The sequence below is a fragment of the Typopeltis vanoorti genome, chromosome 6 (genome assembly GCF_054136105.1).
Source record: "Typopeltis vanoorti isolate ZY-2024b chromosome 6, IOZ_Tvanoo_1.0, whole genome shotgun sequence".
In the NCBI taxonomy this organism is placed as follows: domain Eukaryota; kingdom Metazoa; phylum Arthropoda; class Arachnida; order Uropygi; family Thelyphonidae; genus Typopeltis; species Typopeltis vanoorti.
The window spans coordinates 66,277,261-66,296,763 of NC_143554.1; the positions used below are offsets into that span (position 1 = coordinate 66,277,261).

Genomic DNA, 19,503 nt, shown 5'->3' on the forward strand with positions numbered 1-19,503 from the left:
TGCGTATATTTATATTTGTGTATAAATAATTAAGTAAAAGAGTTTTTTTTAAGGAGAAGGGGTGGAAAAATATGCTACTGCACGTGGTGACAAAATTTCTAGGGCCGGCCCTGAGGCCAGTCCTGATGAACATGTGTTTGTGGTAGATATTGAAATCCCAAGTCGTATATTGTCTGTTGGATTTCATAAGCAGGTGCATTGTCCTGCAAAAGCAACACACCTCTGCTTAGTTTCTCGAACCGATTTTCCTTCGGTACCTCCTTCAATTCCTTCAGAGCTGCTGTAACAGTTTAACCTTTCTTGAGGTAAGGTAAGGATTACACCATCCATATCCTAAAAGACAATAGCAAGAACTTTCCCTGCTGACTGTTTGGTTCGAAACTTCTTTGGCCATGGAGGACTTTTGTGTCTCCACTCCATTGACTGTTGTTTGTTCTCTGGGTCATAGTGATGAAGCCATGTTTCATAAACGGTTAGAATATGAGCTAAAAAATTTCACGAGGATGAAATCCTTTTATGAAATGTTCTTTTAACATCTCAACTATACCCGCCTCGGTGGATATCAACTTCTCATAATAATCCAAAACAAACCAAAAAAAAAAAAAAAAAAAAAAAATTGCACACACACATCTTCGCCCCCACACGCCTTATAATTAATTTTTCGGTGAACTGTATTTTCGATGAATTGTGATTTTTCAATGAATTGTTGTTTTTCGATCAATTGCATTTCGATGAATTGTCTTTTCGATTAACTGCTTTTTCAATTAATTGTTGTTCGATAAACTGATTTTCAATGAATTATTTATTCGGTGAATTGCTTTTTCGATGAATTGTCTTTCGGTAAACTGTTTTTCGATGAACTCTCCGGATACCATACTCAATACTATAAAAAAAAGCTTGCAAAACTGAAATGGTCAGTTTCTATACATTTCCAGCATTTGGTAAGAGCATTCTTATGAAACTGACTTATGATCTGCAATTCATTTTTTAAGATGGAACTTCAAATTTCCTAATGGGTTGCTCATCATGCTGGATGAATGTTTTCTTCAGAATTCAACAGCAATTCTTAAGTACCTAAGAGATCTAAGCTTCCACTCTTTCTCTCATTCATAAATGACTCTTACTAATATAAAATCCCAGCCACAGTTTTGCTGATGACAGTTCAATTTCTCTTTTCATTTGAGAAACCCTGCAGTGCCCAAATATCCCAAACAGCATCTTATGAAATAAATATCTTGCACATATCATATTTCATTGTGGTGAGGAAAATCTTACTAACATCAAACTAACAAGAAAGTTTATTTTCATCTCCAGTAATTTGATAATAACCACATCTCAATGTGAGATCAGATCTTTTTTCTTGGGTTGACATATAATTAACACATTGTTAAATAATGTGTTAATTAAATAAATGTCTACACTATTGTTAAATAACGTTAATTATTTTAACTTAACTTTTACTTTACTCTGCTGAAACTCACTAAGATAAAACTATGAACTGCGAAACTTCTCAAAGTTAATCTTACCGTGACCAATTTCTGCCCCCCCCCCCCTCCCCGCTATTAAATAAACTTTGTATTATAAGTAAATTTAATGTGTACGGCTCCACTCTCATACAAATCTAATTAGAAAAAAAAAAATTTTTTTTTAATCGACTGCGCCATCTAATTTGATTAAATTTTGTTAGAAAGTTAGAGTGAGGAAAAACAGGAATTAATCACTAAATATATCCAAATTTTCTATATGCAAGTTGTGACTATTGGTATCTTATTATGCCCGCAGGTTCGCATTTTTTTTTTTTTTTGAGATAGTGCATCAGCCAAAGAACAGGCCAGGTAGTTACAAAACAAAAACATTTATTTTTACTAGACAAGAAGTACATTTACACTAGAAAGATTTTGCAATTGTCACATTTAACCTTTTTTCAAACAGGTAATGCAGTCTGTATGACAAAACTCCCAGTTACTGGGTAAATCATTAAACAAACTATATACATAATTGCACACAGCGTGAACAGATTAAATAAAATCCTTCCCTCAAATACTGACATAAATATAGCCTGACTATATATCAATTCTTAATAGAACAGATCCTTATATTAAACTAAGTGCACATTCGCAGTCTTAACAGACAAGTTCTCTAATAATATTCCCACAAAACTTGCGACTTAGTTACCATCTTATAACATGTTTTCTTGTAGGCACATTTATGAACCCGAGATACACTTACAAACTAATTACAAAATTATTACCTACTTACATATTTACCATAAATAAAGAGTCCAAAATAAATACAGCATACTTCTTAAGGACTCTAGTGTCTTCTTTTGGTAAACTTCCTGGCTGCTTGGACATCATAGGTGGTTGCTAGTAGATCTTTTGTCTGTCAGACATTCAAATATGGAATCAGCCATAGTTTCTGCTGGGCTTGCATGTAAGTTTACCAAAAGAAGACACTGGAGTACTTAAGAGGTATGCTGTATTTTGGACTCTTTATCTATGGTAAATATGTAAGTAGGTAATATTTTTGTAATTAGTCAGAAAGTGTATCTCTGCTGGGCTTGCATGTAACTGCTGAGGTAATTGGTCTGCTGTGACCTGGAGACAAAGGTCCTACAGTGTTCGACGGGAGAAGGGCCTCAGTGACGGAAAAGAGAAAGCCTTAACGATGAGCGGAAGGAAAAGCCCTGAGCCAAGTGCCATAATCTCCTTTCATACAAAAATGTCACCCTTTGTTCACTATTACTGTCTTTTCGAGATCAGCCTCTAGTGATGACTTCATCTGTGCCCGATCGGTTAACAACGGGTGACTTTGCAACCTTTGGTTGGTGTTTCGTCATCGCTAATCTGGCATAATTCCTACCTACAGCTTTACAGTCAATGTATATGCACTTTTAGTAACATCTATTTAGCACATTATATTTTCTTCATTACACTTTAAATATTACTAAATACTGAAAAAAAAATAAAACAATTGGAAAATCGGTTGCAAAAAATAAGCAGGAAAAATTTTTCTGCAAGAGATTTTACAATATCTCCAGCTCTTTCCTTGTACAATAAGTCAAAAAAATTGTCCTTTTCTCTAGCCAATGCTTTTACTTGACATCTGTCCTGTCTTAAAATATCATTATTATATTTGGAATATGAATCAAAAATCTTCTTGATGCAATCCAAAAGAGAAGCATTTTGTTAACTGATGATCCTTTCTCACAGAATCACTCTAGGCACTATCCTACAGACATTTTGTTTCCATCTTATGCCTCTTCTATATATATTTATGGCACTGTTCTGCTGATCTAGCTACTGCCATTCTCTTCTACTTTCCTTTAAGCTTTAGCCATATAAGCTACTGCTGGTAAAATCTATTTACTCTCCTACTACAAACATACTAAATTCTGTCATCTTCTTTCATTCTGTCTGACTCTGCGTTTAAAAGCAGTCTTCCTTACTTGTTCTCCAAAGATTACAAGCCTCCAGTTATTCATAACTTCAACATGTTCTTCCTTTTATCTTTGACAGTTGGATGATTTTCTCTGAAATCATTCAACCAACGAATACTAGTAGTGAGGAGGTCAATTATGTTAATTTACAAGTTCTCTTCCAGTTCAGTTCACACTTTTTCAAAGTTGTTCAACTTCCTCTTCATTTGTTATAAATAATTTCATAGTCAGTGTCCATCAAAACTGACAGTGATAATTACCACTTCCATTAAATGATAAACATGTGCAACTGCTTACTGAACATTTCAGAGGTCAACTTTTTTAAAATCCAGAGAACAAATTCTTTTCTGTCATCCATATTTTTCTATACTGCTGTTTTTTTTTTTTTTGGACTGGGCTTCCCCCTAAGGTATTATTACTGAAAGAGTATCATCTACTGGCCTTCAAATCCAATGATAAATTTCCTTCTTAATGAACTTTCTTTTTATCCACAGTACTAATCTTTAAAAATCCTTCATGAATGGAATTAAAAAACCTTGTAGCAAACCTATAGAAGAGGTCTATAGGTCATTATTTACAACTTTTAATGTAAATGGCAAATTATGAAAATAGATAACAGAGTAAGCAACACTGGTAAACTGGCAACAACTAGCTGAATTTAAGGTAAATGAGAAAGCTGAACTATTACTCTGAATAAGGAGTACAGTGTTAAAACCAGTTTTAAGATACAGATCTGAGAACTGGGATAGAAATATAACAGTTGAGATAACCGATATGAGCAATTAGCAGAAATTAAGAAAGTATACAGCAGGCATCAATGATATTATTCATGTCTTCTAGATACTTCTAATCTATGACAATAACCTGTTAATCAGAAAGCTGTACTTCTGTGGAGTTTCACCATCTCAAAAAAGGCTACCCCCACTATTCAAGATGTTTTGGTGCAATGAAAACCTTGATGTCACATGATATAAACTTCCATCACTAGAAAGTGCTCTTCCCAAATATTTGAAATTTTCACTCATGTTTGGAATTTAGCCACCAAGCATAATACCATTAATCTGTACATTTTCTCACTAATGCTGTCTATCTTTTCTTACCATTTATGTTTTATCCAAAGTTCTATGTCTTGTTGTCCCATTTGTCCAATTTCTTCAGTTGTTCTTCCTCTGAATGTGTCCAAATCATACTCAAACACAGACACCTCCCCCCCCCCCCCTTGTTGGATGTTAACAGCATATAGGACACTAATCACCACCACAATGAACAACAATGGAATTTTTTTACTTATGTCATACTGGTGCATTAGGTTGATCAATGAATTAGGTTTCGTTCTTGCATATTTTGCAAGAACAAGACTAGAGTATCTTGTAAGGGGAAAAAACACTGCCATTTCTTCTACCAAACCCATAATAAGAAAATGAATAAATAAACAACTATATTTTGCTAAATTATAATGCATTGTCATTGTGTAATTAAGAAAGTAAATCTGACTAAATAAGTATAATAAGAATTACAATAAAACAAGAACTTTTTATGAATGTACACAAACTGCTTACTTCAATAGTCGTGGAGAAAACTTCTCTGAAAGTCAAAGGATTCATCATGGTGAACTAAAAGAAGATTAAAATAAAAAGCTTTAGAAATCCTGCACAAAACAGTGAAATATATGGACAAATAATTATAACAAATGATTCTGCATCAAGATCAATAATGGTCAAAAATTTTTATATCAATCCAAGTCAATTTTAACAAATAGATTTTTTTTTCTTTTTTTTTTATTTTAGCTCAAATGAAATACACACACAGGGTGATTAAAATAAAGTATCCTTGTTTAAAGCCTTCTGGAGCACCACCAAATACTGCAAAATTTGCAGGAATACATTGTGCATCATACAGAAAGAATATTTGAGACAAAAAGGAGTTCCTAAATTCACAAATTTTGCAAAAATGTATTTTTTTTGCAAAATTTCACAGCATTTGGATCGATAGGTTAGCTCCACAAGGTCTTAAACAGGGATACTTTAATTCTGATCACCCTGCATATATTGGTTTGTTTGGGGGGGAGGGGTTACAAACCCATGCTATAAAAAAAAGATTGCAAGATATCTTTGATTATGGCAAATAATCAGAATTTCATTTGAACCCTCTTTCTTTGTTCTGAAAAACATCACAGTATAAAGTGCTCTTACTGTGGATCACTGATAACAGGAATAAGAATTTCCTACACCATTTTATAAGCAAAGTAAGTTACACGGATGGAAATGGCAAGATTATTTTGTCTTCCTACTGATCTAGATTTTTATTCCTGTGAAACAGACAAACTAGAATATGAATGCATACCTAAGTGAAAAGCATAATATGCTTGTATTTCATGATAATAATTGCTTGGTGATTAATCTAAATAACCAGATAAACCAATCTAAAGATTTCTTTTAATTCCAGTAACAGTTTGTCAAGTTTATCCATTCTTCCAGTAGTTAGTATACTTACTGAGGATAGATTTAACAGAGCACCATGTTGTTTCTTTTCAGTTGTTTCAGTGATAATTTTATGACAAATAACAATGCTTTTTTTTTCTTTAACTTAGTGATGGCACACATTTTTGACTACTGTTTCACTAATACCATGTGTGCATGCATGTGCATTCTGTCATACTGTAGTTGAACAGCAATGTTAACTTTTCAATCCTAGTTGCAATTTTGGTTTACTGCTAATCTGTAAGTAAGCTACTGCAACTAAATCAAATTTCTGAAACCAAACAATCTCATAACTTTCAGATTAGCAAACACTCATTGTTATGAAATTCAAAGATATTTTACAAGAAATTAATACAAATGTTTTTCAACAACATGGAAGCATGTGCTTACAAATACTGCAATCAGGTGAAGCCCTCAGTCTTCAAAGACTAATACAAATACACTTAAACACAATAATAAAACAGTCTACAAGATGTGCTAAACCTCATTTTAATAAACTGATGACTTTTCTACTCAGTAATCTAATCAGTAAAAGACAAAGTTATTTTACGGGAATACGAAATATAGCAGATTTCAAGAAAATATATATAAAGTGCCAATCTGTCTCTTGTAGAGTGCAAAACTGATTTTTTTTTTTTTAATTGGTCTTATTTATTTATTCTTATGGCAAGAGCAGCTAGAGGACAATGTCCAGACCAGAAAGCCAATCCAGAGCCTCATCTGTCACCTCGTGGATGTCCTAGAGGCTCCCAACGCGAAATTGGTGCCTTGGGCAGTCATTTACAATACGAGCGATTGTCTGGTCCACAGGGGGAACAGTCACAATGAGGGGTGGTCTGATGTCCTCTAGGACATCTGTCACCTCGTGGATGTCCTAGAGGCTCCCAATGTGAAATTGGTGCCTTGGGCAGTCATTCACAATATGCGTGATTGTCTGGTCCACAGGGGGAACAGTCACAATGAGGGATGGTCTGACAGTTTCCATATATGTAGTAGGTAGCCACATCTGCCCTGGTTAGTTCTTATCCTGTTGATGGATGACCAAATCTTCCTAGGAAGGGCAAAACCAAGCTGTGGAGCACAGGGATCTCCAACCAGGAAACCATTTACTGGGAGATTGTTGGGCCAGTCTTCTCTCCACATGTCAGATGTTGATGGTAAGGCAGCTGAAGAGAGTTTGTCCACAGACCAGAAAGAGTTTCTGATTTTAGGCAAAGATTAGGTGAATTTGTGAGAGTCGGGTGCAGGGGCAGGAGCGGGTTGCTCATTATTTTATTAAATACTTTAATCTAGGCTTTTTTTCTCCATATACTTGGTGGAGCAATGTTAGATAGGACAGGCAGCCAGTGGAGTGCTTCTCGGTATCCCACTAATCGTGTGCATGGTAGAGTTTAGCTGGATATCTATAATGTTAGTGTGCACTTCTTTCCCAGACAGGGGTCCAGTATTCTGCTGCAGAGAACACGAGGGAAAGTGCAGACAACCTTAAGACATCTTTGTGGAAGACAACATTATTCTCTTCCACAAAGACATGAGCAGATAAAACTGAATATCCTATTAATGTTTGTAATGGGCTTTGACAAAATATATTTTGATTTATAAGAATGAAAAGGGAGAATATGCAAGTTATCCAGTTTTCCTTATACATTTACTGTTAACCATATATCATCATAATCATTATCATCACTTACCTGATTTGTACCCTCAATGGGTGTTCAGGTTACTATGACAGCACTATATGATTAAGTTTACATTATTAAAAATCTCCTATCAACAATTTTCCACAAAATCAGTCTTACTTGTGAGCACTTCAATAATGTCATTTCAACATTTCCTGCTTCTAAGCCACTTATGTCTGAATCAATCCACCTAGAACTTGGTCTTCCTCTGGTCTCTTTCCTGCCATCTTGTCAACAAACACTTATTTTGTTACTCACCCATTCTATTTAAGTGGCCACCACAGATTAACTATGCTGACACATTTTTGCTGATAATAGTTCCTTTCTAATATCTTCATTTTTAGTAAGATTTCATTGGTTCACTCCCATAATTCTTCTCAAAACCCTCAATATCTGCAGTCTATAATCTTTGATCAAGTGCTTTATTTCTAACCTCAGATCCATAACCCAAAACTGGTTTGAACACTGTCTTGTGTACTGCTAGTTGGATGACATGGCTAATTTCTCTCTCATTCCATATAAATTTATTCAGCTGGCTACCAGTTTTACTTATTCTATTATCTATTTCCAGATTTAATCTGCCATCTTCACTAAACACTGTGCCTAAATAGCAGATATATTTCACTTGTTCTATAGGATTTCCATTCAGAATGCAGCTGAAGTTTTCTATGTGCCTACCTTTTTTCATAGTTTTGCTCTCTTTTTATTGCTGATTTTCATGCCAAATTTGTTATCACTGTTATTCAATTTAGTTAGAGAATCCTGAAGACTTGCACCAGATGTATTTAGGAGTACAACATCATCTGCATAAAGCAAAGAGCTAAGTTTGATATTTCCAATTCTAATAAGAGGCCTAATACCACTTTCTTTCATAATGTAATCCATATAGATGATGAATGTGTGTGTGTGTGTGTGTGTGTGTGTGTGTTGACAAAAAGGAAATGCTGCCACAAAAACAGAAGAAATAATATCTTCGTTGTCCAAGACATGAGCTGATAAAATTGAATTTACTGAAAAGAAAGCAATGCCAGAATGCCTTATCATAGTGACTTCTGCAGGATGGATAAAAGATTAATTCTGTAAAAATCAAGCTACATGTGGGCTAATGACCGTCTCCTAGGTCTTTGGTAAATTAATCAAGCCATAATTACTGAGGTTAGGGATGTGATTCTAAAAAAATAGTTTCTCACAGCTGTAGTGACTTTTTTGAACAACACTGCTGTCTCTTTTTTTTTTTAGAATCACATCTGCCGTGAAACACATCCCTCACCTCAGTAATTATGGCTTGATTAATTTACCAAAGACCTAGGAGAGTTTCTCACAGCTGTAGTGTCTTTTTTTGAACAACACTGCTGTCTCTTATTTAATGCTGCAGTTATCCAGAATGTGGCCTCCCAGTTCTGACTTATCATAATAATGAGAATGAAAGTACTCCTATCTAACAATAATTATCCAAACACTTTAGCAATTTTACAACAGGCAAACCCTAATATCGAGTATGTCCACCTTTGGTTTTGTTCAGCTCTTGCACCCTTTGAGAGAGGCTTTCCACCAATGTGTGGCAGACATCAGGTGGAATTTCTCTCCATTTCTCCATCAAAGCAGCACTGAGTTCAGCAACAGATCGAGGATATGTTGCTCTGGATCTCAATCACTACTCTAATTCATCCCACAGGTGTTCGATAAAGTTGAGGTCAGAACTCTGCACAGGCCAGGGCAGTCGTTTAACACTCATCTCTTCATACCATTCCATAACAGCTGCAGCTTCGTGGCATGGGACATTGTCATCTTGATAGTAACACGGGTCCGTTCCATAAAAACTCCATAGTGTAGACAGCACACTTGATTATCCAGAATGTGAAGGTACTTAGCTGCCTTCGTGGAACCATGGATAACGACCGGTGGTTCCACTCCAAATCAGTTGAATGCATCCCCACACCATTATCCCTCCACCATCAAACTTTACTGTGGGTACAACACTATTGTAACAAGTGTTCATCAGGCTGCCTCCACACCATCAAACTGGAAAGAGGCAAACCTTGATTCATTGCTCCAGAGTACCATTTTCCATTGGTCAATTGTCCAGTTCACATGCACTTTGTGATAGGCCAGATGAGCCACCTTATTCGTTGTTGTGATGTCTGGCCCGTGTGCTGCTGACCTTCTGTGGAAACTCAGTAAATGGAGTTCTTTTCGTACAGTATTCGTCATGGTGTTACTGGCACTCTGGAACTCATCATGGATAGTTTGTACCAATTTTAGCCAGTTTTTGCATGCTACCTGTTTTAACATTCTCCTGTCATTGTCAGTCATTTATGGAAGTGCCCTGGTTGTTTTCCTGCACTAGTGATGCCAGAACGTCTCCATTTCTTGATCACATGACCAACCGTTGATTTTTCGATGCTTCAGCTGAGCAGCAATGGCATATCTGCACATGCCACCAATGTGACAGCCCACAATGATACCTATCTTGAAGTTGCGGAGTTTACATCGTGTTGCCATACCACCTGTATTCAACTGCTACAATGAAGTACTCTGTTCACTGGATTTTATGTTATTAACAAACCTGGAAAGTTCCATAACTTCAAATAACATGGGTGTCTGGACAATTATTGATAGATAGTGTAGTTTTTGTGTTCTTCGAGGCAGATGTTAACCGAACTACTAATATGACCAAAGCAAGCAATACTGCAGACTCATGGAACTTTATATAATCGATGATGTGAACGTGAATAAAGGTTGTAATTTGGAGAATGGATAAAGGTTGCTCGCTGGATGTTTGGTTTGAAAGTGGTGTCATTATCAAATTCCTGATATGCACTCAGTGTAAGAAGAAGGAAATTAGGATATTATGATGGTGCTACAAGAAAAGTTTATATCATTACTAACGTCCTATCAACAATTTTCCTCCAAATTAATCTGTTATCTGTCAGTAGATCTTGATCTTCCTCAAAAGGCCTTTTAATTGCTATTGTAGTAAAAAAAAATTTTCTCTCACTCATTCTGTTTAAGTGACCATATCACCTGGGGTTAGCTATGCTCACGTACTCAATAATGCTAACAATATTAAGTTCGTTCCTAATATTCACCATTTTTAATATGATTCTGGTGCCAGTAATCTCCTCCCCTAATCTATCTCAGAACTTTTATATCTGTGGTCTCTCGAGTTTTGGATCAAAGGTTTTATTTCTAATCCTACTCCGATATTCATAAGTTAAACTCTGTTTGAATACTGTCATGTACACATGTATACAGCTTATCGAATGTGACTAATTTCTTTTTTATTCCATATAAATTTATTCAGTTGACTTTTACCACACCAACTTTGCTAATTCTGTTGACTACTTCCAGATTTAGTTTGCCATCTTCACTGAAAATCATGCCTAAGTCACTGAATTATTTTACATGTTTTATAGGTTTGCCATTCCAGATGCAGTTGATGCTTCCAATGATTCCTGCCTATTTTTCATAGGATTTATCATTTTTATTACACTTAGAGAATCCTGCAGAACTGTACTGGATTTATTTAGGAGCATAACATCATCTACATAAAGCAAAGAGCTGAAATCAACACCTCTGAAAAACCTCACGTAGAAAGATTATTTATTAGTATAATTTTTGCCTGTGTGTCACAGGCATCTTCAGTACATTAAGCTCAAAATTAAACACTAACTGACAATTCCAAAAAGCGCCACCTAAGTAGCTGGTGTAAGATAACTAAAAAGGTCAATAACTTTCCTTAAAAAAAAAATTAATACAATAAAAAATTAGGAAAGATTAGCTGATTTGTAAAGTACTATTTCCCATAAAGGGGACAGACATAAGCCGTCGGATCTGTTTAAGTTAGGAGAATGAAGTAGAGTTTCACATGTTTCTTTATAAAGGCGTTCCATGAGAAACTGACTTTTGTGAAGAACTCTTGTCTTTCTCCAATGAACTCTGTGTCTAGTGAAGATGGCATGTTCTGCAAGTTCAGACTTTTCAGGTTTAAAGTATTCAATATAAGATTGTTCTTCTAGCCGAATAGAGGCGGATCTTCCCGTTTGTCCGAAATAAGATAATCCACAAGAGCACGGAATCTGGTAGACACCTGGATGATTAAGATGTGGAAGCTTGTCCTTAGGAGAAGTGAGAAAGGTGGAGACTTTTCTAAACGGTCGAAAGGCAACAAAAATATTCAGTGGTTTTAAAACTTTTGCTATACGTTCACTGATGCCTTGTACATAAGGGATAGTAATGCACGTTATTTCCTCTGTGTTTGAAGAGGAAGACATTAAAACTACTCAAAGTTCTTTTAATGAAGCAATTCTTATAACCATTAGATAAAAAGGAAGAAGTTATGTATTGTAGTTCTTTCTATAAAAGATCGTCTGTAGAACAAAAGGAGTGGGCCCGATGAACCAGTGTTTTAATAGTTCCTGCCTTTTGACTGGGATGGTGATGAGATTCCGCATGGATATACTGGCCTGCACGAGTCTTCTTTCTATAAACTGAGAAATGTAGGTTACCATCTGGTAGGCGAAGAATTAGAAGATCTAAAAAGGCTAACTGCTTATTTGATTCTACTTCTAGGGTAAACTTGATCCTAGGATGAAATGCGTTTAACTTAGTGAGAAATTGTTGAAGTTCATCAGAAAAACCATTCCATACAGCAAAAATGTCATCGACATATCTGAACCAATGTGTAGGTCTGGGAGAAATATCGTCAAAGATACGTTGTTCAAAATGTTCCATAAAGAAATTGGAGATAGCAGGAGAAAGAGGATTACCCATTGCTGTTCCTTCAATTTGTTGATACAACTTATTTTTAAAGGAAAAATAACCAGAATTTATTACAAAATCAAAAATAAGTTTACAATGTCCGAAGGAAATTCCTGTTGTAGTAATTCAATACTTTTCAAAAGAGGCACATTTGTAAATAAAGAAACAACATCTAAACTGATCATGATATCAGAAACGTCCAAATGAAGATCTGAAATTTTATTTTTGAAATCCAAAGTATTTTTTATATAAGTATCAGTTCTTCTAGTGGAAGAGGAGAGTAAATTTGATAAAAATTTTGAGATTTTGTAAGTGGGGAAACCTATACAATCTACGACCGGTCTCAACGGAATGCCTGGTTTATGAACTTTTGGAAGACCATACAATCTAGGTGGACGACCGAAGAAGGTTTAAGTTTTTTCTTTTGATCTTCATTCCATGTAGATACATTATCTATAAGACAATTAAGTCTCTTCAATTGACTCCGGGTAGGATCCGATGTAAGAGGCCTATAAGTTGAATAGTTGCGAAGTAAAAGAGACATTTTTCTCTCATATTCCTTCCTATCTTGAATCACTATAGCCTTCCCCTTATCAGCTTTCGTAATTATTAAATTATTGTTATTCTTCAGTGATTTCAATGCTTTAAACTCAGAGTAAGAAAGATTAGGACGAGGAGGCTTGGCATCAAAAAGAATTTGTGCACATTCAAAACGTAATCTGTTGGCTGTTTTTTGGGATAAGGATTGAATACCCCCTGTCTATGTTATGAAAAAAATCCATAATTCGCACCTTATTCGGCATAACAGCGAAATCAAATCTTTTGATAAAACAAAACATTCACAGTCTGTTAGTGGACGTCTGGAAACATTTATGACTACTTTATCTATATCAATAGTATTATTACTGGATCTAGGTAAGCTGACTAGTGATTCAAATTTGTGTTTTAGCTTGTCACGAGAATTTTTACCTTTCTCACTTCTCCAAAGGACAAGCTTCCACATCTTAATCATCCAGGTGTCTACCAGATTCCGTGCTCTTGTGGATTATCTTATTTCGGACAAACGGGAAGATCCGCCTCTATTCGGCTAGAAGAACACCAATCTTATATTGAATACTTTAAACCTGAAAAGTCTGGACTTTCTGAACATGCCATCTTCACTAGACACAGAGTTCATTGGAGAAAGACAAGAGTTCTTCACAAAAGTCAGTTTCTCATGGAACGCCTTTATAAAGAAACATGTTAAACTCTACTTCATTCTCCTAACTTAAACAGATCCGACGGCTTACGTCTATGTATTAATTTTTTTTTTTTTTTTTTTTTTTTTTTTTTTTTTTTAAAGGAAAGTTATTGACCTTTTCAATTATCTTACACCAGCTACTTAGGTGGCGCTTTTCGGAATTGTCAGTGTTTAATTTTGAGCTTAATGTACTGAAGATGCCTGTGACACACAGGCGAAAATTATACTAATAAATAATCTTTCTACGTGAGTTTTTTCCGTTCTTTATTGTGTACCGATATGTCTACTCACGGTTTACCTCTTTTAAAACTTAACACCTCTGAATTTGGTAACAGGTTTATAGCCACTTCCTTCATAAGTGATCCATAAAAATGACAAATAACAGAGCACATGATACACATCCTTCTCACACATGATTTAATGTCAAACCCTCAACTCTAACTGCAAATTTACAATTCAAATATAGACTAGACCAGTGCTTCCTAAACTTCTGGATGTCAGGGCCCCCTTTGCAAAAATTAAAATATTTCACGGCCCCCCTCGAAAAAAAAATCGAATAAGAGATATATTATAATATTTATTGTATTTATATCCAATACAAAACATACACAGTGAATATTGCAAAAATCAAATAAATATATTACATTTTTTGCCTCTTACCATTTGGTTCTGAAGACGATGCGGGCTGTTCTGGTAAAATGTGAAATACTGTCCCTTTTTTTTTTAGTCTGTTCTGCTTCTTCTGATTGTTCGCGGGATTTTTTATTTTTTTTTTATCAACCACTTATCCATCTCAGGGTTAAATTTTTTAATGTAGAATAGATCAAATAATATCACCACTTACCAATACTGGCACACCACAGACTGATAACATGAAATTAGTGAATATTACCTGAATAAGGGAATCCCCCGGACCAGGAACATTTTTCACTTTTGTGACTTTTCTCCCTTTACGGTAATTAGGCCTAACGCGAAACAGACAGCAAAGGCAGGTTATTAAAACGTGCATATGATTGGTGCGGTATTAGCAAAAGATCGCACAACCAAAAGATAAAAGCATAGCTGACAATTGAGTTGAAATGCTAACTCTCTTCAACCGAATTCCATATGTGAAACTGCCATAACATTCATTATATATATATATATATATATATATATATATATATATATTACTTAGTTTTAACACTTTTACGAATTTTAACACGTTCGGTTGAATTTTATTGCTGCCTTGGGAAATCGAACTCACATACATCTAATTAATAACAATAGTTTTTAGTTAGATACTGTGTTTGCCCATGCAACATATGGTTTTGTTTCAGTCTATACAGCATAGTTTCTGTATAAGGGGACATGTGATTCATTAATTAGTGTGTTTTTATCCCAGTTATCTATAATTGCACTATTTGTTGAGAAATATATTACACAGACTCCTCATACCTTATATTCACTGGCATAATAAAAGTACTTATTTTTATTGCCTCTGCAGTATAGTGGCTCTTAGGGAGGGCATGTTGTTTACCACTGCAAGCGAGTTACTATCTCCCCACATGAACTTGTTTAAGCTTTTTTCATGTGGGAGGTATATGCGAAACTTTTATTGGTAACAGAAAACTAGCTCGGATGACAGTGATAATATACAACGAGTTTCGATATGTATATAAAGTCAATATCAACAGTCCCTGATTACGAACGCGTGATGAAAGGGACAGGAAGATTTGGAGCTTCCTTGGAGAGCATTCGAAGTAAATACAATTAACCACTGCTTTGAAATGAAACATATGAATAAGCAATATTTACTAATATTCATTAAGTGCCGAAATATGCAGGAAGCAAAGTTTGTGAACCAACACCAATGTGTGAATTTTTCCATTAAAATATAAAAAATAACAAAAAAGAAAAAAGAAAGTTAAATACGTTTCTTTTAAAATAAAAAAAAATATACTTAGTCTTAAAACATTTTAAATTTGTTTTCATTATTTCACGCCCCCCCCCCAGAACAAAACCTACGGCTCCCAAGGGGGCCGCGGCCCACAGTTTGGGAAGCGCTGGACTAGACTATATATAAAAAACATAAGCTGAAATTTGAAACGTTTTTATGTCATTTTTTTTTGTCTTACCGGCCCGGAAATCGGGAGGCTGTAGGTGCCAGGGGACGGAGCGCCAGTGTGTGTGTGTGTGTGTGTGCGTGCTTGATATAATGTACCATAGAATGAAGATCTGATCCTGACAACCTCTATTTGGTCTGAACCGAGATACTTCTCCAAGTTTCCCTTCTACAATGTCCATTTCTCAAATATGGTTGCATAAATCATACCTGAAAACTTCAGCAGGGGAATTCCTCTTTAATTCTCATATTCAGCTGTACTCCCCTTTTTTTCAAAAAATCAGATATATATGAGAGCTCCACTCCAATTGTCTGGAATTCAACTCTCTGACCAGGCTTTCTGAATTATGCAGTGCAGTCACTGTAAAACTTCTTACCTCTATATTGAGCATTTCAAGTCAAATATGATCTTCTACAGCTGCCTTTTTGAAAAACCATATTTCAGGTTTTTAATGGCTTTTCTCCCTCAAGTATTGATATATATACTCTGGATTGCATTCCTTTTGAATGTTTCCTGTGCTATTTGTTTCATTTAGCAATATCTTTACCTTCTTATTTAATGCCACTTTTATCATTTTTGATTCCTTTTAGAACATCCCCCCCCCTTGATACATGGATCACCTAATATTCATAAACCAAATACCCTATCCATCCCTAATAGATGCTACTAACTCTCCCTTTTTTTATGAGAGAAACAGATAACTAAATATTTAATTACATTTATTAGCCACACTTAATTAAAAAATTCCACTCATCTCAAAATTTAGTTTTAAATAATAATCATATTAAGGTAAGCTTTGATGTCACCTCCTTATTTACTAATATCCCCCCCCCCCTTTGAAAGGACAGCTTATATAAACAGATAAAAAGATATATTCATGAGATCTCCCCCTCTTTCCCTTCCTTGCATTTTTATATGGAGCTTTTTCAAAAACATGCTTTTCTTAATAGAAGATATACCGATGATGTGTTCTCTATCTGGCCACATGGCTCAGACACATTACTCTTTCCTCCTCTTGCAAAATTCCCTGACTAAATTGAATAACTGTTGTAATAGATATGGTATGAAGGTCAGCAATAAAAAGACAAAGACAATGAAAATAGGCAGAATCATTGAAAATGTCAACTGTGTTGTGAATGGAGAACCTGTGGAACAAGTAAAACATTTCAGCTACTTAGGCACGATTTTTACTGAAGATGGTAAATTAAATATAGAAATAGACAACAGAATCAACAAAGCTGGTATGGTAGGAAGTCAATTGAATAAATTCATATGGAATAAGAGAGAAATTAGTTGGAACACTAAATTAGCTGTATACAAGACAGTATTCAAACCAGTTTTAACTTATGGATCTGAGAGGTGGGTCAGAAGTAAAACACTTGACCAAAGACTAGAGACTGCAGATATGAGAGTCATGAGAAAGATTAGAGGTGTGAACAGGTGCATCGATGGCAATATCATATTAAAATCGAGGATATTAGGAAAGAAATTGACATTGTCAGCATCCAGTAATGCGTTAGCAGAGCTAATCTCAGGTGGTATGGTCACTTAAACAGAATGGGCGAGGAAAGATTAGCAAAACAAGTGTTCTCTACCAGGTTGGCAGGAAAACGACCCTGAGGAAGACCAAGATATAGGTGGATTGATATGGTACAAAGTGCCTTAGACGACAGAAATATAAGATCTGATAATGATATTGGAGGCTTGACAAGTAACAGACTGATTTGGAAGAAAATTATAGATAGGAAGTTAGTAATGAGGTAAATTTATCATGAAGTACTATCATATCTTGTACACCCCTTGAGGGTACATCTTAGGAATTTGATGATGATGATCTCTGCACTACTTTTATATCTCATTTGAAGATCCATTCTGTCCCCCACCCCATCTCTCTCTCTCTCTGTTCCAGTGGGTTTTTTTTTTTTTTTTTTTTTAACAAGGTTCATTATTCTTGCAGCTTATCATATTATAGTCAAAATGGAAGATCTGCTAACATCTACCTTGGTGAGCACAAGAAATACATGCACCACCACAACTATGGTAAGTCAGGTCTAGTTGAGCATGCCTTGAAAACCTTACACAGGATAAAATGGAAAAAAACTACTGTATTTACTCAAATATAATTTGCCCTCACATATCTCACACTCCCGATTTTACTTTACAAAAAAAAAAAAAATAATAATAATAAAAATAAAAATATAAAACAGTTTCACATATACCTTGCACATGAAAAAAGTTTAAAACTTTAAGAAATAGTGAATGTTGTGGCAGTTTCAGATACTTTCGAATTCGGTTGAAGAGAATCAGCATTTCAACTCAACAATAGTCAGCTTCCCGTTGAGTTACATGATCTTTCATTAAGACCTCACCAATCATATGCACTTCTTCATAGCTCACTATCTCTACCAGCATACCATTGTTGTCTGCTGGTAAGTCATACCCATTTTCATTTTTTTTTTTTTTTTTAAATCATGGTGATCTTATGATTCTGAAATGATAAAAGGACAAGCAATATGAAACTATTTGTTTTTTAATTTAATTACAGAAGCATTGTCGCTAAAGTTATTCAAATATATTGCATGATGAAGTTGACCAGCAATCACGTAAATAACGTTGATAATTAAAATTTAAATGTATTCATTTTATAAACAATGTGAGCGGTTATAAATTATAATGAATACTGGGGATTTAAGTATAAATATAAATTTAGTTTTTTCCAGAAAAACTTTGGTTTCTGAAAATCCCTGCATTTATCTTGCACCGCCATTTTTTAACTTATAATTTTGAGGGAAAAAGTGCAAGTTATATTCAAGTATATAGTACTATGCTTGATCACGTTAAATAAACTTGAAATACTCTTTTTTAGAATCAGCAGCAGATTTAAAAGACCAGCTTTATCTATATATATATGGATGGGTTAAACTTTCCATTGGGAAACTAATTCTTAGTCTTCCCATCCAATAGCACCAACAAAAGTTACCCCCTCATAGGACTTAAGGTTTTAAAATAGTCTAATTTCTTTCATTTAACATGGTGTGTGTGTGTGTGTGTGTGTGTGTGTGTGTGTGTGTGTGTGTAATTATAATTTTAATATTGTTTTTCTGAAGATGTCTCTCAGTGACAGATGAAATATTGGAAGAATGATACCCAATGTCAGCTCTTTGCTTTATGCGGACGATGTTATACTTCTAAATAAATCCGCTACAAGTCTGCAAAATTCTCTGACTAAATTGAATAACTGTTGTAATAGATATGGTATGAATGTCAGCAATAAAAAGACAAAGACAATGAAAATAGGCAGAATCATTGAAAATGTCAGCTGTGTTGTGAATGGAGAACCTGTCGAAGAAGTAAAACATTTCAGCTACTTAGGCACAATTTTTAGTGAAGATGGTAAATTAAATATAGAAATAGACAACAGAATCAACAAAGATGGTATGGTAGGAAGTCAATTGAATAAATTCATATGGAATAAGAGAGAAATTATTTGGAAACACTAAATTAGCTGTAAACAAGACAGTATTCAAACCAGTTTTAACTTATGGATCTGAGAGCTGGGTCAGAAGTAAAACACTTGACCAAAGACTAGCAACTGCAGATATGAGAGTTCTGAGAAAGATCACAGGTGTGAACAGGTGGCATCGATGGCAATATCATATTAAAAACGAGGATATTAGGAAAGAACTTAGACATTGTCAGCATCCAGTAATGCGTTAGCAGAGCTGATCTCAGGTGGTATGGTCACTTAAACAGAATGGGCGAGGAAAGATTAGCAAAACAAGTGTTCTCTGCCAGGTTG

General features: G+C 35.0%; 1 protein-coding gene across 1 annotated transcript in view; it reads right to left on the reverse strand.

Annotated features, from left to right (window-relative positions):
- Positions 1-19,503, reverse strand: part of Nipped-A (Transcription-associated protein Nipped-A) — a 936,100-nt gene that overhangs the window by 694,587 nt on the left and 222,010 nt on the right. The window contains exon 17 of the mRNA XM_090393977.1: positions 4,999-5,052. Coding sequence (XP_090250103.1) covers positions 4,999-5,052 — 54 coding nt within the window. The remainder of the gene's footprint in view (positions 1-4,998; positions 5,053-19,503) is intronic.